The 21,304-nt window shown below is 40.5% G+C and overlaps 1 protein-coding gene across 1 annotated transcript; it reads right to left on the reverse strand.

The window, feature by feature from the left end:
- Positions 1–2,027: 2,027 nt before the first annotated feature.
- LOC146314119 (uncharacterized) lies at positions 2,028–19,961 on the reverse strand. The gene is made up of 11 exons (XM_084737441.1): positions 19,069–19,961; positions 16,185–16,307; positions 15,796–15,965; positions 12,061–12,116; positions 10,292–10,430; positions 9,991–10,118; positions 5,599–5,734; positions 4,780–4,957; positions 4,542–4,625; positions 3,198–3,489; positions 2,028–3,107 (listed from the first exon to the last, which is right to left on the reverse strand). The coding sequence occupies exons 1-11, from the start codon at positions 19,327–19,329 to the stop codon at positions 2,305–2,307; spliced, it is 2,370 nt and encodes a 789-aa protein (XP_084593567.1). The 5' UTR covers positions 19,330–19,961; the 3' UTR covers positions 2,028–2,304.
- Between the last annotated feature and the right edge of the window lie 1,343 nt (positions 19,962–21,304).

Raw genomic sequence — 21,304 nt, forward strand, 5'->3', positions numbered from 1 at the left:
CACCTCTTTGCATGTGAATATTAATGATGCAAAGACAGAGACATGAGGAAAGAAGAGTGCTGACAGAGACAGAGGGCGTATGGGGGGAAGAGATGTCACAGATTTGGGGAAAAGATTGTTGAAGCTTGGATTTTGGTTATAAATTAGTTTGAAATAGTACTACAAATAATTTATTTTAATTTTTTTTAAATTGTTTCCAAGTTTAGGTTGCTGCAATGATTTGACTGTGGCCATTTTGGCTCTTGTCCACACCACAAAACACTACTAAACAAATAGTTGTGGCAACATTAACAAAATCCTTAGTCATCAATCTAGTGAGAAACAAACGAGAAATGTGTTTCTACATAATCAATAGGTATCCAGTTCCGAATAACTGTAAATCAAAAAATACAGCTTGAGAACAGACTGAAAAAAACAGTATCATCTGCAAATCTACCTGTGGATCACTTTCTTAATTAATCAATTTTGATTAAATTCACCTGCTAATTATGAGTCAGTCATTTATCTTTAACATGCATGTATTTTATTGTTTTTGTTTCTCCTCAGACTGACTTTTCCATATGTGAGGGGGCATACAGAAAAATTAAGGTACTGATGAATTATTAGTGAGGCAGCAGCCTTATCTTCAGAAAACCCAACAATGCTAATGCTAGTTTCTTTAGCAGGTGATTTCTTCAGGGAGACGATTGATATTTGGCTTAGGTGAAGCGATCAAAGCTGAGTGTAATAAGAGAGGGAACTCAAGTAACAAAAACATGCTCTTACTTTCTCCATAAAGCAGCTATATACAGTATATAAGAATTGGCCACTTGTCAAATTCATACTGCTAACAAAATGGAGGCAGCATATCACCAGAAAGTTGGGGTGTCTATCCCTAACGTAAGAAACAAGGAAATGTACGGTCCTGTAGGTTGTTTTTGGTTTCAACAAAGAGCAAACTCAGCAAACATATTAACACTGTCAGTAAAGTTATACAACTAGCTACCATTATAAGCGATCTCTAAATAACCAATGGTAGCATTAACAGCTGTTAACTTACCATTCTAGAAGAAACATTGTGATTTTACTGTCAAACATTACTTCCCTTGGGTGATATAAAATAAATAAATAAATCTTTACTTCCCTTTACTTGCTAAGAGCTGTATCCAGCAGTTCTTTTGCTTCAAATGTGACATATTGCCCTCAAGGCTACTTCTTCATTTTTCACACTGGTCTGAGGGCAGGCTGAATGTCACAGTGACTGACTATTGCCCCTTGTGGTAAAAAGTGTCACTACGAGACAGAATGGGCCAGGGCTAGCTCATTAGCATGCTAACTTCAGCAGATATCAAGGCAACACAATACATGGACGTCTCTGACATAATGCCGGAACTTACTTCATATTCTTTCGAGTTAATCTTTGAATGTATTAAACTAAAATTCTTACATATAGGTCATTAAATATATTCTTAATTGAGGAATAACTTTACTACGAAGACATATAACAACACAGTGGAACAGTGGAATTGACACTTTTTACATTTTACTTTCAACATTAGTACAAAAATGTATTTAATAACATTGAATACAAATAGAACAATAAGTCTGTGTGCATTCTGCACTTCACATTGTGATGGATGGAGATTAACATGGTGAAAATAGTTAACAGTCGCTAGATCAAAGCCACATTCAAATTGATGAATTTAGTCCAAGTTTGAATTTTTGGCACTGCAGAATATATATATAGCTGCCGTTTACACCTTTTTCCTCAAACTGACCCTTCCTCAGTCCTGCTCCTCTTTGCTCTGTGCTCCAATGACAGATGAACAAGCTTGGCACCATGGTTAACTTTTTCATTTCCTGTTTCTTGTATTTAGATATGCTATGTGCTAGGCTCACCTGATGAACAGAAAACTAAATTTTGAGAATACTTGAAAGACACTGTTAGCAGACCTGTAAAAGCCACACATATTCACATCTAAAGTTAGTTCATTTTTAGCAAAACACTTGCTAACTAGCCAGCAATCTGGCTATCTACTTTTCTTACATTCGCTAACTTAACATGTGACCCTACATGTACCAATTTTTGCTCAGCTGCTATTGGAGCACAGAGCAAAAAGGTGGCAGAGCTGAGGAAGAGGCAGTTGTCTGCACACAGTTCTTAACTACTCCATCCAACTAGTATCCTTCTTCTATTTAGTTCACCGCCTGGACTTCTTAATTGCTAATCTGCTCTTCAAATGCCCCAGTAACCTCAGTCCTGTCTTCTCCTCCTATTGCACCTTTTTCTGGCCGCTATCACTGCCTATCTATCATGTCCCTGTCTCAGTAGTCCATGCTGTGTAACTGGTTCTTCCTTTCTGTCTTCCCCTGCAGGGCTGCGGGAAGCAGCGGCAGGTTCAGGTCTGCTACCCGCCGCTGGAGGGATGAACGTAACTGAACTGAGTTCCTCTTTGCTCCATTCATCCCTCCACCTGCTGTCCCCCTGTCTCCTCCTCCTCCTCCTCCTCCTCCTCCTCCTCCACCTGCTGCAGACAGATCTCGTCTCTTGCCCCTCTCCTGCCTGAGGCTCTTAATCACCAAAGTGTGTTGTCTCTGCGAGGGGAAGGCAGGAGGTTTAGAACCGTTCACCAGGAGTCCTGGGGGCCCAGGCCGGGTCAACCCTACCCATGTCATCTTCCTGCCTCGCCCGTCTTTTAGCCCCACGTTGCGGAGGCGGGGCAGTGGGGCAGAGGGAGATGTCTGCGTCCTCTCCACGGTACCCAGGTGGTCTCTGTCCGAGGAGTGCGTGGTGTGTGCGTCGGCCTCCAGGAGCATTCTGGGAGATATGCCATTCTTCTCCGAGGAATAAAATGTTTGCAACTTCTCCAGACGCTCGTTGATGCTCAGTTGATGAGAGTGGTCATCCAGGTGGCGGTTGTCATGGAAGCAGTCTGAACCAGGGTCTGCCGCCCCATCTGACTGAGTTGTCCTGAGCAGGTGTGTGTGACGGATCGGTCTCAACGTGCTGCCATCTCTGATTGGCTCGGCGGGTAAAGGGACTTGGCAAGGGGTGGAGTCACAGAGTTGAGATGCAGAGGTTTTGGGAGGAGAAAGATGGACGAGCTCCCTGTCCCCAAAGACAGACACTGAAACACACAAACATACAGATACAGGACAGTATGTCTCACACTGCACTTGGTGCACCTATTGTGTCTGTCTGTGCTTTAAACCCTTACCTTCAGGAAACAGCGCCTCTCTAGTGTCCAAGGTAATGGCAATCTCCTCATCTGTGGCCCCATCCTCTGCAGATAGTCGGGCGGGGGAGGGAAGGCGGGGAGGAATTGGCGGGGAGGCAGAGTGAGGAAGCTGGGGTAGAGATGGAGAGGGTGGATGGTTCTCTGTGTCCTCTCTGTGGTCTTTTCTGTGCAGGTCCTCAGGCCTCTTCCTGTTGCTCTGACAGTCAGTTGTCTGCTGGGCCCTCAGAGGCCTGCTGGACTGCTTCGAGCTTTTTTCAGTGACTGGTTCATTCTGAAAGACAAGCATGAATTTTTTGTCAGGAGGCCTAAGAATGTTTCCTACTTTCCCAAAGGGACAACAAACACTCATATCACCTCAAATAATGAATTCCTCAACTCTCTCTAATAAAGCCACGACACTTCTTCCTCTTTCAGATGCTTGATTGGATTATTTGCTGAAGTGAACAAGGCTACATTTGGTTGCGTGCAAACAAAGACTATGGACTGTCTTCGCTTCCATCAGCTTTTACACACTGTATCTACATGAAACAAATTGTTGTGCACGCTGTGAACTGATTACTGAATGGGCACAATGAACAGAGGACCAGGTAGCCAAGGGGTCAGGTGGCCACCCAAGACAGCCACAAAATACACAAAGTGGCAACAAAGAGACACTAAACAACCACACAAAGAAAAAACATCCACAAAGAGAAACTAATGACTACAAAGACACACAAAACGACTACAGGGATACATAATGACTACAAAGCGACACAAAATGAGTATAAAGAGACAAAATGATTAGAATGACACATAAATTACCACAAAGTGAAACAAAGAAAAAATACACAGAAATGCAAAAATGATCACAAAGAGACACAAGTGACTTCAAAGAGACACAAAACCACCACAAAGAGATGCAAAACATAGGCTATAAACACTCACAAAATGACTACAAACAACATTTCAAAGACAGTTTTTGTCTCTTAGAGTCAGACTTCTACTTCACCTGTAATATGCAGGTCAACTCCATCACAGTGTTTTGTGTCTCTTTCATGCTGGGGTTCTGGTTTCTATGGGGTAGGGGGACTTTTGCATGTCTGTGCCCAGGGCCCGTGTATGCAAGTGCATGGCACTGCTTTTTAAATACACCTGGTAAATTGGTAATACCCTGAAAACACCCGGCCAACAAGAGAAAACAGTGTTGCACACCATTTCAAGGAAACACGTTGTTCAAACCAGAGATGACTGACAGCAGATTGAATGTGCCCCACCTTAGCCTTTTATAAAATACCATTATTTTAACATCTCTAAATGCTGCATTTGATTTACTGAGAAAATTACCTGTTGTTGATTCTTTGATTCAGTGTTATTCCTCTCTCTCCATGTATTCTTGCTTGGAAGACTCCAGTCGTTGCTCTCTAGTTTCTGTCAAATCAATTTTAAGCTGTTAAAAACTTTAGAGCAGAACATGAAAGTGGATGCATTTATTCATATTTTAAGGTGCCTTTATATTGATAAAAGTTGCATTTACTAGTGTTTGAGTAGGTACAGGCCTGTGTGTGTGTGTGTTTGTGTGGACCTTGCTGGTTTTGGCTCCTTTCTGGCTCCTGCTGAGCTTGTTGAGCAGCAGGTAATAGGAGGCCATGATGGCGGAGGGTCGGTTGGAGGTGAGCGTGTGTATGATTTCAGATAGGGAGTAGCCCAGCGTCTCCGTCATGTAGGCCAGCACCGACGAGTTGAGATCCTCTGGACATAACCTGGGAAACAATGTGAGTGAGAGATGGAAAACAGCTACATAGATAAAGTGTGAAGAGTGAGGCTGAGTGAAATTTTAGGGGTCATTAAGGATTCGTTGGTAAGGGATGACCAGAAACTGAAGGATTTTGGTTTGACGATTCAAACTGTGAGAAGAACAGAGCTGGAACAGTTCTGCTTCATTCATGTGGATTTCAGACAAAGCATCGTTGCCAGGAGGAGCCATACATGATTGCATTTCCACACTGCGTAAAGTGATAAAAGCCTTTTAGTCATGCTGTAATATACAAAGCTGTTACCCGACTGACCACAAAAATTTTCATTTTGTTAGAAAACTTGCAGTGATTTCCTTCTTGGTTCTTCTGCCCACATTATAATGTTTGCTGCAGAAGTTTCCCTGAGGAGTCTTTGTGTCTCGCTTTGCTCTCATGGTACAAACACACACACACTCAAGTTACAAATATAGTGTAATATATCAAAAACAAATGTGGAAAATATAGATGGGATTTAGTTTTGCAATCAGTGTAAGTATTTTCAAGAATATAATAGGCATCACCTTTTTCCTTATGTTTAGATATACAAGCTTATGTAGAAAATATTCTTTTTACATGTGTCAAAGTATGGTCAAAGAATAGATGTCTACCTGTTTTTATGAGACAGTGTGTGTAGTGGTTTCTTGGCATATCCTTCATTGATCCATCTCTCCTCCATCGCAGCTCTCACACTGGGTCTCTTTGCTGGATCTGGCTCCAGGAGAGACAACACAAATGCCACCGCACCTGAAGCAGGAGCAGAGATGAAGCAGTGTAACGTTTGTTCAGTTCATTTTCAGAATGTTATGATTCCTACATTTGGTTTGGTGTCAATTATAAGTACCTTAAAAAATAATCAGCAGGGATAACCTGAAGAGGAATTATCAACCAATTCTGTTGTTCCCCTCAGCTCTGCAGAGAGTTTTAGCATCTTTAAGCTCAACCCACTGTATGTTACCTGCCCAGCACCAAACAGTAGACGGACAAAGTTTGTGACTAGCAGGTGAGCAAACTTCATATATTTTTTAGCAGCTAAGCAGCCAGATTCTTCCCTCAGGAATTGGTGGAGACCAAAACAGAGCAAAAAGTTGAATGATTTACATTCACCAGGTGGCTAGAAACACAACTCCAAATGAATGTTAATGTTACCATGTGTTAGCTGGATAACAAGTTCACAGCGTGTTTCTGTTAGAAGCGTGGGCAACTGATCAAGTTTTATTGTCAGTTATGATTGTGGCTTCCAACAATTATGAAAACAAGATAATCAACATAAAGCAATTATTGTGTCACATCCCATTTTGCAACAATGCTCTTATTTTAATCCAATGCATTTTTTTTTGACATTGGTGTGCTTTCATCTCTGCCTAAAAGCCAAAACTCACAATCAAAGACAGAAAGCCTCTGGGTAACAAGAGAGGTAAAACTTAAATTTCAGCTAGTTGGAAACATTTTTTGTTTCAAGGAGTCCAACAAGGAACAACAACAAAAACAGTAAAAGATTTGCTACACAGTAGTGTCTGCACCACAAGGCAATATGATAAATTTTGTGGTCACAAAGTGGTCTATGACCAAATAATAAAGGAACAAAAAAGAGAAAAATAAACCCCCTTCAACTTCCTCCATTGCAACACAGCCATCAATTAAAGACGCTCTATAACACAGGCTTGGTTCATTTGATTTCAGGCAGAATCTGTCCTGGTGGCAGGTATATAGGTATATAGAAATAGACAATCTTCTTGCAGCTGGTCTTATGAACTTATAAAGGTCACATAGGGGCATCGGTAATAAACTGAGACTGTTTCATAGTTTGTTTGCATTCATCTTGGGTTGCCTTTATGAACATCTGTCAGGACCGCACACTAACAGTTGGTATTTTCAGCTCAAGCAACTGCTGGTCAACAATCGTCTTGTTATGAGACTTAAACCCAAATGTTCTTGGAAGAGGTTATGCTCAGTGGTCTGTACTTATATATATATATAAAAAAAACTGTGCTTCACAATGCCTTATATTCACCACACACACTGATGGCCATGCAAGGCTCTGGCCTGCTCATCTGGAGCAGTTTTGGGTTAGAGTCTTGTGTGGCTATTGGGCACTTTGGCATGCAGATTGGGATAGGATCAGACCACATAAGTTTGAACTATTCTCGCCTGGACGAAATGGACCAAACTAATAGAGCCAGTGTTGCGCAAATACCCCAGACTGCCAGACTCTGATGTCACCCGTTGTGACTTCACTGAAACTGTATCGGAGACGACAGCATGGAGAGAGGCAGGATTTCCCTTCAGCACAACCGATTCAGCCTGTCAGCCTGTGACACGGAGCTGTCCTGTGACAGCCAAGCGAGGTTGATAGTTTGACTCCAGATGGGGATCCCTGATAAGCTCCACGGTCTGCAGGAGCCAATGGGTTCAACCAGGACGGCGGCCACATTCACAGATATAAAAGCCAAGACTGCGCCATTCAATTTGCTTCTATCAGTTGGCTCGCTCGTAATGACAGAGCCAAAGGAAATTGAGTTGACATTGGCATCTCATTCAGGGTCAACTCAATTTATTAGTAACTGATTGAATCAAATGTTCCACTTTTCAGTTTTAATCTGTAATCTGTGGAATAATAGTCTCTGAAGACTTTGCAGTGATAAAAGTCTGAAACTAGAATTACCGCTTTGTTGTTGTATTCCTCCACCAACCAGTCAAGTTGCAGTTTACAGCCACATCCAGGTCCAGACTTATATATGTAGTGAAGACATTGAAAGAATTTAATAATAGCTGTAAGTGTGTTTCCTTGAGAAAATGGTTTACACTAAGAAGTTTACACTACACACGTGTGATTACAGTGAATAATTACCAGTAATTTCACAGAGGACTGAGAGCTGAACATTATGATGTCACAGTTATGGTGACCTTTGACCCTTTGGATTTAAAATGTTGGCATGTCATTATTTTATGCTATTAGTCATTTGTATGAAATTTTGTCATCATCAGTGTCTAAATTCTTGAGTTATGGCCAAAATCATGTTTAGTGAGGCCACAGTGACCTTTGACCTCTATATTCTAATCATCATACAGTCCAAGTGGATGTTTGTTCTGAATTTGAAGAAATTCCCTCAAGGTGTTCTTGAAATATTGCATTCACAAGAATAATACACAAGTAGGGATGGACAGACGACCTAAAAACGGTTGTTGCCGGCGTCAAGCTATAAAAACAATGTTGAAAATAACATTTAAAATATCACATAAAGAAGACAAAAATAATAAACATTAAAAATTATTTATTTAAAAAAATGAAAAGCAGGGGCACCCCTATAGCTCAGTCAGTAGGGCGTGCGCACCATGCATTGAGGCTGTTAGTCCTCTGCAGCGGCCGCTGGTTCGAGTCCCGCCTGTGGCTCATTTGCTGCATGTCATCCCCTGTCTCTTCACCCCCCTTTCCTGTCATACCTTCAACTGTCACTGTCAATAAAGGCAAAAAAAATAAAAAAAATAAAAAATAACCTTTAAAAAAATGAAAAGCAAACACAAGGTGACAAAAAGTGATGAAAAAACAGCACTACAAATGGATCAGTCTGTCACAGAATGACTGTGGCAGAAGAAAAAAGAAGGTGGGATCGGTAAAAGTGAAGCAGAGGATGAAAAACAACCCCGTTCAGAGGCAGAATACAGTCCGAGAGTTAATGTCAATGTCTTGCATGCCCGCCTGTGGCAGCGATACAGCCACTAATCCGATCTTGTCACAGTTTCAGAGCATCGGAGTCCACAGTAACAGGAGCTATGTTTGTTTGTGGTGACATGGCGCCATGACAGAGTGTAATGGAGTGACTGTGTGTGTGTGAGAGACCAAAATAAAGCAAAGGGAGACACTAAGGCCACTGTGTACTCGGTTCAGAACAAGTGGAAGAAATAAGAAATAAGTGAAACATTTTTTCCTTCAGTTTTCTTTCTCAGGACAGGCCTGTGGTCTGCAGACAGAAGAGTGAATCACAGTTTGTGTTTACAAAGAGTCATTTAGAAAAGTTGAAGAGGTATTTCTCATAATTAACATTAGTGATGCGTGTTTAGGATTTCACGTTCTATTTAGATTTTACTCAAGTGCTGACTGTGAAACTAAGGCAGACTTTTCCAAATTGAAATCCAATTAGTATGAAGAACATGTTTCATTTGGGTTTTGATATCTATCCCATGTTTATTTTGTCCTGCAGGTCTGACTTTTTATTTTGCACACAAAAATGTTTTGCTAATTTAAAATGCGACTACCCAACGTGTCACTTTCAAAGGTCCCCCAGCAACATCTTTTAACCATTTTCAATATCTGCTTTTCTTTGCAACATAGATTAGCACATAGCATAACTAAGTAACAGGAAACAGGAAAGGAGAAATTTGACCAAGGTTCCACAGGATATCAAATTTGTTCAACTGATATTTGAGGACAGAGCAAAAAGAGGTGGGGCTTAGGAAGGATCAGTTGTACAGTCAGTATATATCCCTGATCCTGTCTTTCTTCAGTTCATTCAAACTCCACAGAAACAAAATAAAAGTCACCAAAACCACCTTGTTTTGGTCACTTGGGTCAAAATAGAAGCTTAATTTACCGAGCTAGATATGAAAATATTAGGAGAGGAGTGAAACTATATGATATGAAACTATAATATGAAACTGGAGGGCTGAAGGAATCTGCTGGAACCACCTAGGTTGTTGAGATAGGGTTCTAAATAACACTCCAAAGTTTGGCTAAATTTTGGTGAGGGACAAAAAAGCATGGCCATTTTCAAAGGGTTCCCTTCACCTTTCACTTCAAGATAACTGAGTGAAAACAAACAAACTGCAGTTTCTTGAGATTTCTGACCATGTTTATCAATTTTTGAGTGCTCAAAAATGGTTGAATTGTGCACCAGATCTGTGTAATATCACAAAAACTACTGCACCAACTTATGGGACATAAGAGAACATGGGAATGGCCATCAGATACTGTGATAAAATGACGTTAATGCAGTCTGAGTTACATTTGCTGACGTCACTGGGGATGCTGCTGATCTCTCCGTTGACCATCTTCTGGTGCAGCTGTTTGATGTTGAAAGGCTCAACAGTGAATGGCAGAGTCCCTGTCAGCATGGCAAACATACTCACACCTCTGCACACAAACAAGAGAAACGTGAAGAAACATAAACACATTTGCAAGATGTACAGACAGAACTGCTGTCTGTAATTTGTTTCAAACTGCAAATAACACCACAGAAAAAAATGACAGAGCAGGCCGGACAGCAGGCCTCCTCAACACACACACACCGACACTTTATCACTTACACGGACCAGACGTCCACTTTGGGTCCATACTTCCTGTGAGCGAGCAGCTCGGGGGCCGCGTAGGCAGGACTTCCACATTGGGTGTTGAGGAGCTCCAGAGACAGAGATTCAGCCTTCAGAGTGTTGCTCAGGCCAAAGTCTGGGTGAAACATCATCATTGTAACATTTAGAGCACATGTACAGATGCACCAAATAGCTAAGACAGGCTCTGCCACACTGATCTGTCCCACGTTATACAACAGGTAGTTCCAACCGAGCAATCAGATTGGTCAGTGTTTTTATTCATGAAAATAAATCATGAACCACAATCGGCCTATATAAAATATGACCTCCTTCCTATCAGCGGCTAAATTAACATTCACAGGATAATTAAATTAACTTTCATTAATGAAAATAATTTCTGCAGTTTTGCTGCTACACCACCCTGTATATGTGTGCCTCCTTTGTGTGCAACAAGCCGGAAAGCAAACAGTTTGTGCTGCACTGAAACTGTTGTTTTTGAAATGCTAAATGCCAGCAAATATGGGTTGAAGCAGATGATTTCATCAGATGAAAACACAGTGAATTTTGGAAATGGATAAATCTTTCTTTGTTCAGTACATTTTGATTTTGGACTTGGGGTAGGGTCGATGCTCTGGAGTTATTGGAAATGTTTGGATCACATGGAAAGCTGTGCCGGTAAGTCTGTGACATGGTACTATGAGTTTAAAATTACAGTAGAATTTTGCAGATGTAGTTGCTAAACCCCACCATGGAAATTTTTTTTTTTTTCAGCAGACATCTTAGTTACAACAAGAATGAGCTAACAAAGCAGTTTTGTGTTTGTATGTGTGATATTAATTAAGGTTATGAAATCACCCAATCTCTAGAAAGCATTAACGTTAGCTCAAGCTGGAAGACTGACTCAACGGGGACTAGAAATCGTCTCTGTCACTAGATCGTTCTAATGAAGTGACCAATTGTTTTCCAGTTATTAGTCTGGCATGTGTTTCAAGGGAAACACTATCAAAAGGCTGCTTATTTTGACAGAAAATTGCCCCACAGTATAAGCACATTTTGAATATATTGTTTCTTTTGTTGATAACTGTTGTATAATCGCAATATTACAAAGGAGGGTGAGCTTTAACATCATTATTAGCCAGAGGTGGAAAAAGTACAAACATTCTTTACTCAAGTAGAAGTACAAATATGTGTATAAAGAAAACTCTGGTAAAAGTAAAAGAAGTACTGATTCAACTTCTTTACTGCATTGAAGTGAAAAAGTACAGGCCCTGAAATGTAGTCAAAGTATAAAAGTAAAGAGCAGCCCTCTGAAGAACATTTCTACTGGTTGCTTCTGTGCAAAGCAAACTGAACCTCACCTTTTTTCCATGGGTGAGTCTCCCTTCCTCTTGTTACTTTTATGTTGTTTCTTGTCGTTTTGTCATTTTCCATCTTGTTTTATCTTTTACGTCATTTTTTTTTGTCTTGTCATGCCATTTTTCCTCCCCGTATTTCATCTTTTCTGGCTTGTTTCATAGTTTTTGTTTTGTTATGTATGTTTTATGTTGTTTTTGGTCATTAGGTCTCTTGTGTGTGATATGCACTGATGGATACACCAATAAATCATTATATAGATATATATACTTAAGCATAGTGATGAAGTATTTGTACTTAGTTACTTCCCACCTCACAGGACCACATCACTGCTGTGCTAATAATGATGGTAAAGCAAATGCTCTATGTCAATGAAGAAGATGTCAGTGGAGAAAGAATGAATGTCAACATACCCACAATCTTTATGTTGTTGTGTTCATCCAGCAGGAAGTTTTCAATCTTTAAATCTCTACAAAAGAAAAGAAGAGAGAGCTGTTAGGTCACACAGGAAGAATGTGGTATTTTCATGAGCTCTGTCCTTAATCCTACAGGAATTTATAAAGTTATTTTTTATCCTTGCAGACAAACGTTTTTTAGCAATTTACTTGACGGACGCTGTGATGGTTGGTCAGTTTAAGAACTACTGCAATGTGTGTTTGGCCTTATGAAGCTTTTTCTGAGTATTTATGGACAACCAGATGAGATGGGACTAGACTGGACCCACAGAAGCAAAGGAAAACCAACGCTAAATTTGGGTTTGGGTAGAGCTCAAGCTTTAAAAACACTGGTAAAAATCGTTTTATTTGCGATGTTCCTGGATGAACATTTAATGGTAATTTGGGGATTTGTTTCTTTTGGACTCATTGTGATTTTCAAATTAAACCAAACTAAAACTTTCATGCCAAAGTGAAGCTCTTCTTGACTTATTCGCTGTTTTCCACCAAAGTAATATCTGCGTTCACCTGGAAAAGTTGCCTGACTCCGCTGAAAGTACCCCAGCCTCCTCACCACCGACCAACCACACGGCCCGCTCTGAAACTACCGAGCTAAATGAAAATCTGCGGTTAGGACAGAGAGATCCCCTATAAACTAAAGCCTGGGAATCAGCCATGTTCCTTTCATCTGCCTTCATCTAACCAACAGACACTCGGGCTCTCAGAAATCCAGAGAACACCGCTCACACAAGCCGAGCGAAGTTCAAAGACAGGCGGGGGGAAGAAAGAGGGGAAAAGAGCAAAGAAAGAGCGCGAGCAGACATTGTCATAAAGGAGAAAATATATGCGGTAAACCTACTGGATGTGGGTGGCATGAGGTGCATTTACGTGCAAATTTTCCATTTATTTCCAGTTTAATCATCTCTGTGTGGGACTGTGGTGCAGAGTGTGTGTGTGTGCATGTGTGTGACAAAGAGAGGTGCTATTGAGGGCTCGAGAGCGATGTCGTTGAGGGACTTCATTAGAGAGGAAGTCCATGATGTTGTGATGATGTGTGAATCATGGCGCCGGCGCAGGATGATGAGGTCATTGCCTGGTAATCACATTCCCACCTTCAGAGGAGCCAAAGCCTTAAACCAAAGCCCAGCACTGTGCTTATTGTGTGTGGTTTCAGAATGTGTGTGTGTGTGTGTGTGTGTGTGTGTGTGTGTGTGTGTGTGTGTGTGTGTGTGTGTGTGTGTGTGTGTGTGGGTATTGGGTCTCTAACACCTACACATAGTAAAATGCCACTAAAATAACACTCTCGGCTCCCACACTGCTCTCTGCCATATATTGCCTTTTTGCAGCGTTTCCTCCTCTGTAGGCTGTTAATGCCCTGCAAACTACTCTGTATGGGTGTGGGTGTGTGTGTGTGTGTGTGTGTGTGTGTGTGTGTGTGCATGTGTGTGTGGGTGAATCTACCTTAGTCTGACCTCAACATCCACTATGCAACAAACAGCTGTCGTGTGCAGGTAGGTTTGGTTCTCTCACCATACTGGACAGGGACATTTTGAGACAATGACATTTTACTTTTACAAAATTTTGCTGTTGTAGTCCAGTCAATCCATGACTTGACCAAGGGAAAACTACAAAAGTAATCATTCAAGGTTTGATGCGATCCCTAGAAACAAACAAATACCATATTATAAGTATAATATTACATACTTAGTGGATCAAGGTAAATTTAGTGGTTGAAATTCAGGGCCATGTCTCTCCATCACACAAAGACGTGCATATCGCCGCTTCTGAATATGCTGTTTTCATCATTTTTGTCTACACATTGTTTTTCTAGAAGGTGTTCTTTTACTATACAAACATCAGTAGTAGTAGAGTAATAGTACCTCAAATATGGATATGAGACATTAAAATATCTCAAAAAAGTGTTTCATTGGAAGGACTGACCCAAAAAATGCAGGAAATGACACCAAATATGTTGGATAGGTGTACTGTCCAATATTGACACAATTTTACTCAAACCACAACAGTTTAAAAAGGCAAAACTTGGCTTTTCACTGTGAAAAAAGTATGATATACTAGATTCATGAAGTTATACTTTCAAAATGTGAGGAGGAGGGTATTACCACCAATAAAGACTATGACACATTATTATTGCAATTTCCCCTGAGCTCTGCCTTTTTTGAGTTGGACTGATTGGACTATCAGACCAAGTAGCTCAAAGTAAGAAAAACTTTATACATCATATTTATTTCATATTTACATCATATTTACACAGATTTTTGGAAATACACTTATTTACTTTCGTGCCAAAAGTTTGATGAGAACATTTATTTGTATGGTAAATGTGTAGCTTGAACCAGCTGGCAGTTAGCATAGCTTAGCATGAAGACTGGAAACAGGGGGAATCAGCTAGCCTGGCTGAGTTCAATGAAAACAAACCCTGCCAATATGCACACTAAAGTTCACTCATTACCAGGTTTTTTCTTGCTTGTTAAATTAACAAATAAAGGGTTAAATACAACTACATTTTAGTTGTCATCAACTAATTCAAAAAAGTAGTCGACTAGTTGAAGGAGATATATTTTCTTTTTACCCAATAACAATGATTAATTCTCGTCAAAAAGGTTTCAAATACACCAGTGAAGGGTTAATCAGCTACTGTCAGCAGGACCGGCCTGGGGGTAGATGAAACAAGACAGTCCTTGTTTGACTCTGAGAAATCCTCAGCAAGCTTGTCTGAGCTGGACGTACTGTTTGACTACAGTAACACTGTGACTGCTCCCTTGATGGGATAGCAGGAGTTTTTCCTTCTCTAAATACCTTAAATTCTGTTTATTTCACACAGACCACAGATGAGCGATTAGTCTACAATGATGTACAGTGTCGACTAGTGGTTTTGATTGTCCAGCCACTACTATGCCTACTTAAAATTGCAACTATTCTTTTAAATCAATCCTTCCTTGTGGAGACAGACCTAAAGTCTGTAGACTTTTGCTTCAGTCTTTCCACAACAGGAGAATTATTTCAATTATCAGTTAACCTACTTAATTTTACTACTTGCTATTTTTCAGTTATGCAGTTATTCTTTTAGGCATGTTGTTTTCATTTAGCTAAGTTGTAGAAGTTGTTAAGTTACACTGTTAATTGACTTGGCATTTATAGTTGATAAAGCGCTTAAACTATTAATTAGTAATCAGAATTAACATCTCTTATTTGTCTGTTGACTGATTAATAATTCAGAGTGACATTTGAGAAAAGTTAATCAATTCTTGTGTTACCAATTGACGTAATTTTAAGTTGGTACAACTCTTTTTTTGCTAGTGTACAGTCAGGATGATAAACCAATAAAAAGTTAAATGTAATGTTATTTTCATGTCCAAACATATAGCAGGTTATCCAGCTGGCCAAACTTGATCTGCTCTCGTGAAGGTTTGGTACAGTATTTGGTTCAAACATGAAAAAGGACTGAAAATGGTGAGGATGGATGCCAATTATTTATGAATTATTTTGAGAGCTATGTTTTTGTTTTGTTTTGGGGTTTTTTTTTGTGTCAGCACAAGAGCAAAAGAGTTAAATTTAGACTAAGTGTGAAAGCAACAGAGTAAGAAGACTCTGCAAGCAGGAAGAGTAACTAAGTCATTAACTACATGTAGAAGTACTGCACTGTGTGTGTGTGTGTGTGTGTGTGTGTGTGTGTGTGTGTGTGTGTAGTGTCACCTGTGTACGATGCCATGTTTGTGCAGGTGTTCCACTGCAGAGAGGATCTGACGGGTGTAGCGCCGGACCTCCCTCTCCTCCAGCCTCTTCCTCTCACAGATCCTGTCCATCAGGTCTCCTCCTGCACACAGCTCCATGGCCATGTAGTAGCTGTTCTCTGTCTCCAGAGTCTGACACAATCATGTGCATAATATTTGGACCAGCTTGTTCAACACCAGTAATATTATGACTGTATTATTTTATTACAGTCTATAGTTAACATACAGCATTGTTAATGGACCTAAATTCAGGCAGATTACTCCACCAGCACATAATTTGGATTGTAAATGCATTTCTAAAGGTTTGACACACTGATGTGTGAATATGAATGTGTGGGACTTTTTCTCTACCTCTAGCAGGACAACGATGTGAGGATGTCGGACCATCTGATGAATTCGGGGTTCTCTCTTCATGTTCTTCAGCACGTATGAATCCTGCCGTGCTTTCTTCTTGTCGATTACCTTGATGGCCACCTAAACACACAAACATGTCAACACATGCAAAAGATTTTTTTTTTACCCTAACTTATCAAGGCAAAGCTAAATGAGAATGATTTGCTTCTTTAAATTAAAAGTCTGCTTCCAAATTCTACTTGTCTACATGTTCACTGCAGCTGGATATCGGACTTCCTGACAAACATGAAGAAAACTCTAATGTGATGTTTGCAGATGACACCACCATCACCACCACCAGACTTCATATGGGGAAGAAATAAAAAGTCTTGCAGGGTGATGCACAGAAAACAACCTACTGCTCAATGGCAAAACCAAGGACCTGAATGTTAATTTTTGGAAAAAGGAGGCAAAGATGTACATTCCTGTCTACATCAGCGGAGCTGAAGAGGAGCAGGGGAACAGTTTTAGGTTCCTGGATCCACATCACGGAGAACCTGACATCACACAACTCCACCCTGATCAAGAAGGCGCAGAAATGGCTGTATGTCTTCAAAAAACTCAAGAAGGCAAAATTCCTGTGCCATGTTCTTGCCAACTTCTGCAGAAGAGCGGTTAAAAACATCCTGACTGGAAATATCACATACTGGCATCATGGGATATGCATGGCGCAGGACAAGAGGACTGTACAGCGGGTTATTAAAACTGCCCAGAGCAGAACTGGTACCCATCTACTGAGCACCAGTGATACTGGGGAGGTGAGGTGCCTTTGCAGAGCCCAAAGGATATTAAAAGAAAATGCTCAAACCTATGACAGCTTGTTCACCGTGCTGCCATCAAGCAAGAGATACAGAAGTATCCAGCGCCGTGCCACCAGACTGAAGAGCTTGTTCTCTCTAATTCATATTTGGCACTCCACCACAAAAAATATTTTTGTTTTTATGAGTTGCCCAAAGGAAACAACATCTAGCATCTTGTTGTACAACCTTGTGTTGTAAAATGATCAATTAACCATGTAACTTGTAAGTTAACCTTGTCATTACACTTAATTCTTCTCAGTTATGGGAGTTTTAAGTGGTTGGTGAATAATTTTGGCTACTATTTGTATTCTTACAACAAATTTGTCATCAAGGGAAAAAGCACATGGTCTGCCAGAGAATAAAATTCCCAAATGGTGATACTGGAAATGATTCAGCTTGTCCAGATGACTAAAGTTTGTCTCAGATAACTAAACACTTAGGTGTGAATCAAGGAAACTAAAGAAATCGTTTTGTTTTAGGGTTAGTTCACATCAGCCTTGTTTAGTCTGGTTGAACCAAACATTTGTTTGGGTTGGAGTGAACAAGAAGTCGAACTCTTGTGCAAATCAACCATCCGCTCTCTGACCCACCTGGAAGAGACGGTCTTGGACTACTGTCAAGTGAACCCTGGAGCGGATCATTTCTGGTGTGGACACCATTCAAACAAGTCACAGAAGCGTATCATTGTATGTGTCATTTCACTGGTTAAAAAACATATTCTCGTTGGTGACTGGTGAACTAGTAGCACGTTTGTTGCCAAAACATCAATTGGCAGGAGACAAACCTAGCCTGCATTATGAAATTATTTAATGCTTGCTCTCACGTTCATGCGCACAGTCCTCTAAAGTCTGCTGATAAGCATCAACAGAAGCTAACAGCAGGCTGTGACGTAATATATATAACGACATTTCAACTAGATGACTTGGGTTTACAGTTTCTGGATGTTTTAATTTTGCCTTTGAGGACACAAACTGGACCAGATGGAAAACTGAAATAATTTCTCATCCTGACATTGGTTTAATTCAGGAACCACCTTTAAGTGTGAACCCACCCTTAGTTTGCTTGGTTGTCAAAGACAGTAAATTATTGGTAAGATCTACCAGGCTCAGTTTGTTACCATTTTGTATAATAAACACATTGTTTTCTGTAATTTAATTAAAAAGTAAAATGTCATTTTAAAAGATACTATGGTCTCAAAAAATGTGTGTTTAGTTATTTGCAGACCTCCACAGGTCTTGTGCCTGCAGAGGGTAACAAGGGTTAAGAGGAGCAAAAACCCCTGGGGATGAGTTTGGTCATTACTATGGCAACCAGGTTAGGTACATATGAGCTGGGGTCACGGACTCAGTGACCTCTGAAAGAAAGTTACATATACATTTACACACACACACACCCTTCCTCCACTACACAATAGGTGCACATTGATTTTGTCTCAGTTTAGTGACACAACATCAAAAACAGACAAAATATGAAATGCTTACAATAGACACACATTAGCATGGCTATATTTTAGCCTATTCAGAAGTATATTCCAGTTGTATTTCAAACATGTTCAAGGCAGCACTATGTGCATTTTGTCCGAACATGTGCAATTTTTATTTGCATAATATATGTAACACCAATCAGAACACAAATTTCTAATCATGTTTACATGTAATATGATTTCTCTGGTATTCTGTATTTATTTGAATTTATTTTCTGTATTTATGTTAGGTTATTTTATAGAATTCCAAATATGTTGAGCAAAAACAGAAAGTTTTGTTGCTGTGAAATTCCATGGCCATGGTTACAAAAAGAAGTAATTACAGATGAGTCAGACTATGTTTTTGTAGACATAACAAGAATAATAATAGGCCTCTGCCTTCTTTAAACCCAACTGAGCATAATTATCAGTTACAAGTCCACAAGGCACAAGTTGTAAACGTGTAATCATAATCTTGTGTGTGATCTTTTTCTGAGCCAATGTGCCACCCCTACAGTCTGAAGCATCTCCCTTCATGTCTCCTCGCTTTTATTCTCAAATCAGGGACAAAAGCACCAACCTTTTCCCCCGTGCCAATGTGCAGCCCCTCCATCACTTTGGCAAACGACCCCTTGTTGATCATTTTCCCCACCAGGTAGGACCCCACCCGTTTGGAGTGGGGAAAGCTCCGCAGCAGCTCCCTGGGGACCTTCAGAGAGGGCAGAGGCAGCCGCTCCCGGCCCAGCCCAGCGGCCTCCCACTGGGACACGCCACGCTCTTCTTCACCCCCGCCCTCCGCCACCATGTCCTCCAGAGCGGGCTTCACTGCTGCAGCTGGCATCCCGGACAGGGCCCGGGCCCCATGTGGCCGCCTCTAGGACGCACACGATCAAATCCAGGACAGTACACATAAAACACACATGCTTACACACACGGATTCACAGACTGGTTGATCTAAGAAGTAATAAATCCTTCTTTAGGAGCAGGTGTGTGTCCTCGGCTGCAGAGTTGGCGTCCTCCCACTCTCAGGTTAGTATATCCTTCATTCCAGACTTTCTGATGTTAAATTCCTCTTATCCTTTTTGTTATTCTATCTTTTAACAAACACAGGTGCCTCAGAGTGTCTTCTCACTTCTAGCTTCTCCCTCCGTCTCTAACTGTCTCCCTCTCTCTGCCGGTTAGTGGATGATTAACTGTTGTGTTCTTAGGTCAGCTCCAGTGATGAGGAGGACATTCTACACCGTAATTACCCCCCCCTGCACACACTCAAGGTACACACACATACTCACAGTTACACAGTAACCATCCAAACTCTCTTACTTTACTTCCTTGGGTTCCCTTTGAAATCTTATTTTCTAATTCTGTCCATTTCAGTCTCTCACAGACACAGTCAGGTACCATTTCTTCTCTCCGAGGACAGTCAGGGTTGTTACGACAATAATATAATGAGTGGACATCAACCAGAAAACTTTAAAAGCTTAAAAAAAATAAACAACCACATGGTTTCAATCAGTCATTACTCATGTATATGTTGTTAAAATTACAGGGGTAAAACTATACCACTCTCATATCTCTACACTAAATATATAGATGAAGCTGACAGCCATTGGCTTAGCTTAGCAGAAAGACTGAAAACAGGGGGAAACAGCTAGCGGCTGGCTCTGTCCAGGTAAGAATGTCCCAAAATCTAAAACCACATCATGTTGTTTTTATGCATTAGGTTTCATATGCTTAAAAACAGGATATAGTATTAACTGTAGAGCTTTACAGGTGCTGAGAGCTGGATTTGTTACATTTGGACAGGGCTATGCTAGCTGTTTCTTGTTTTGAGTCTACCTGCTAATTTTAAGTGAATTGTCTGCTTGTTCTAACTTAATATTTAGCATACAGGCATGAGGTTGGCCTATCAATCTTCTCCTGTAACTCTCAGCAAGATAAAATATGTATACATATCCTAAAATTGAGAAGTATTTCTTAAAATCTGTCATCGTATCCAAGTAAAATGGCTTTTGCTTATAATTCCACACAAAAGTTAATATGTAATGCAACTTTTGAATGTGTTTCATTGACTTATCAGGGGCAGTTATAATGCAAAAATGTTTACTAATAGGCTACTACCTTCAACCTTGGTGTTATATGTTAGTCATGAATCCAACTTCTGAGTGTAAAATTACCTGGATCTTCTGCATATTCTTCCATATCTTGCAGCCCATACAGCAAGCCCGCCAGACTACTGCCAGCCGAGTGGCGAACTTCCAGTGTCGCCCTCCACTAACCTGAATGAGGATAAAATTATTTAACATTTTCCAAATGTTACTGGACCAAATTAATCTCATCTTGATGGTGAAACGTGTCATCTCCCAGGAGTGGTGACGCTCCAAAAAATGTATCTACCATTTTACAGCCGCTTCTTTCACAATCAGATTATGGCAAAAAGTCCTTTGGGCTTGCTGTGTATTACGAGACATTGTCATTACATGGTTTGGCCACTATGTCAAATTTTCTTAAAGGTTCGGCAAACTCCAGGGCACTGTCTCGTCATTGTTTATCACAAGCAAAAACAGAACTTAGCTAGCTAGCTTTGTTAGCATCACTTGCCCTGCCTTTCTTTATGCTTGTGCCAGTAAAGTTGGATGTTGTCTCAGTGTTACATTGCAAAATTGACACTCTGCTGTCTTTTTTGTTTTGGACACTGTTTTGCAGATGAACTCTCTTCACAGTCACAGCTTCTTCTCCTGTCTGACTCCCACATTCACTTTCTTGGAGTGTGTGTGTAAAGGGGGTGACAGCCATTGACAGTAACCAAAATTTCAAAT

The sequence above is a fragment of the Lutjanus erythropterus genome, chromosome 15 (assembly GCF_056507025.1).
Source record: "Lutjanus erythropterus isolate fLutEry1 chromosome 15, fLutEry1.hap2, whole genome shotgun sequence".
NCBI classification, from domain to species: domain Eukaryota; kingdom Metazoa; phylum Chordata; class Actinopteri; order Lutjaniformes; family Lutjanidae; genus Lutjanus; species Lutjanus erythropterus.

Coding starts and splice junctions, on each gene's coding strand:
- LOC146314119 (XM_084737441.1), bottom strand. CDS start 19,329: ATGCCAGCTGCAGCAGTGAAGCCCGCTCTGGAGGACATGGTGGCGGAG. Junction 16,308..19,068: donor ACATTGGCACGGGGGAAAAG/GTTGGTGCTTTT, acceptor TTGTGTGTTTAG/GTGGCCATCAAGGTAATCGA. Junction 5,735..9,990: donor CCCCAGTGACGTCAGCAAAT/GTAACTCAGACT, acceptor CTCCTGCTTCAG/GTGCGGTGGCATTTGTGTTG.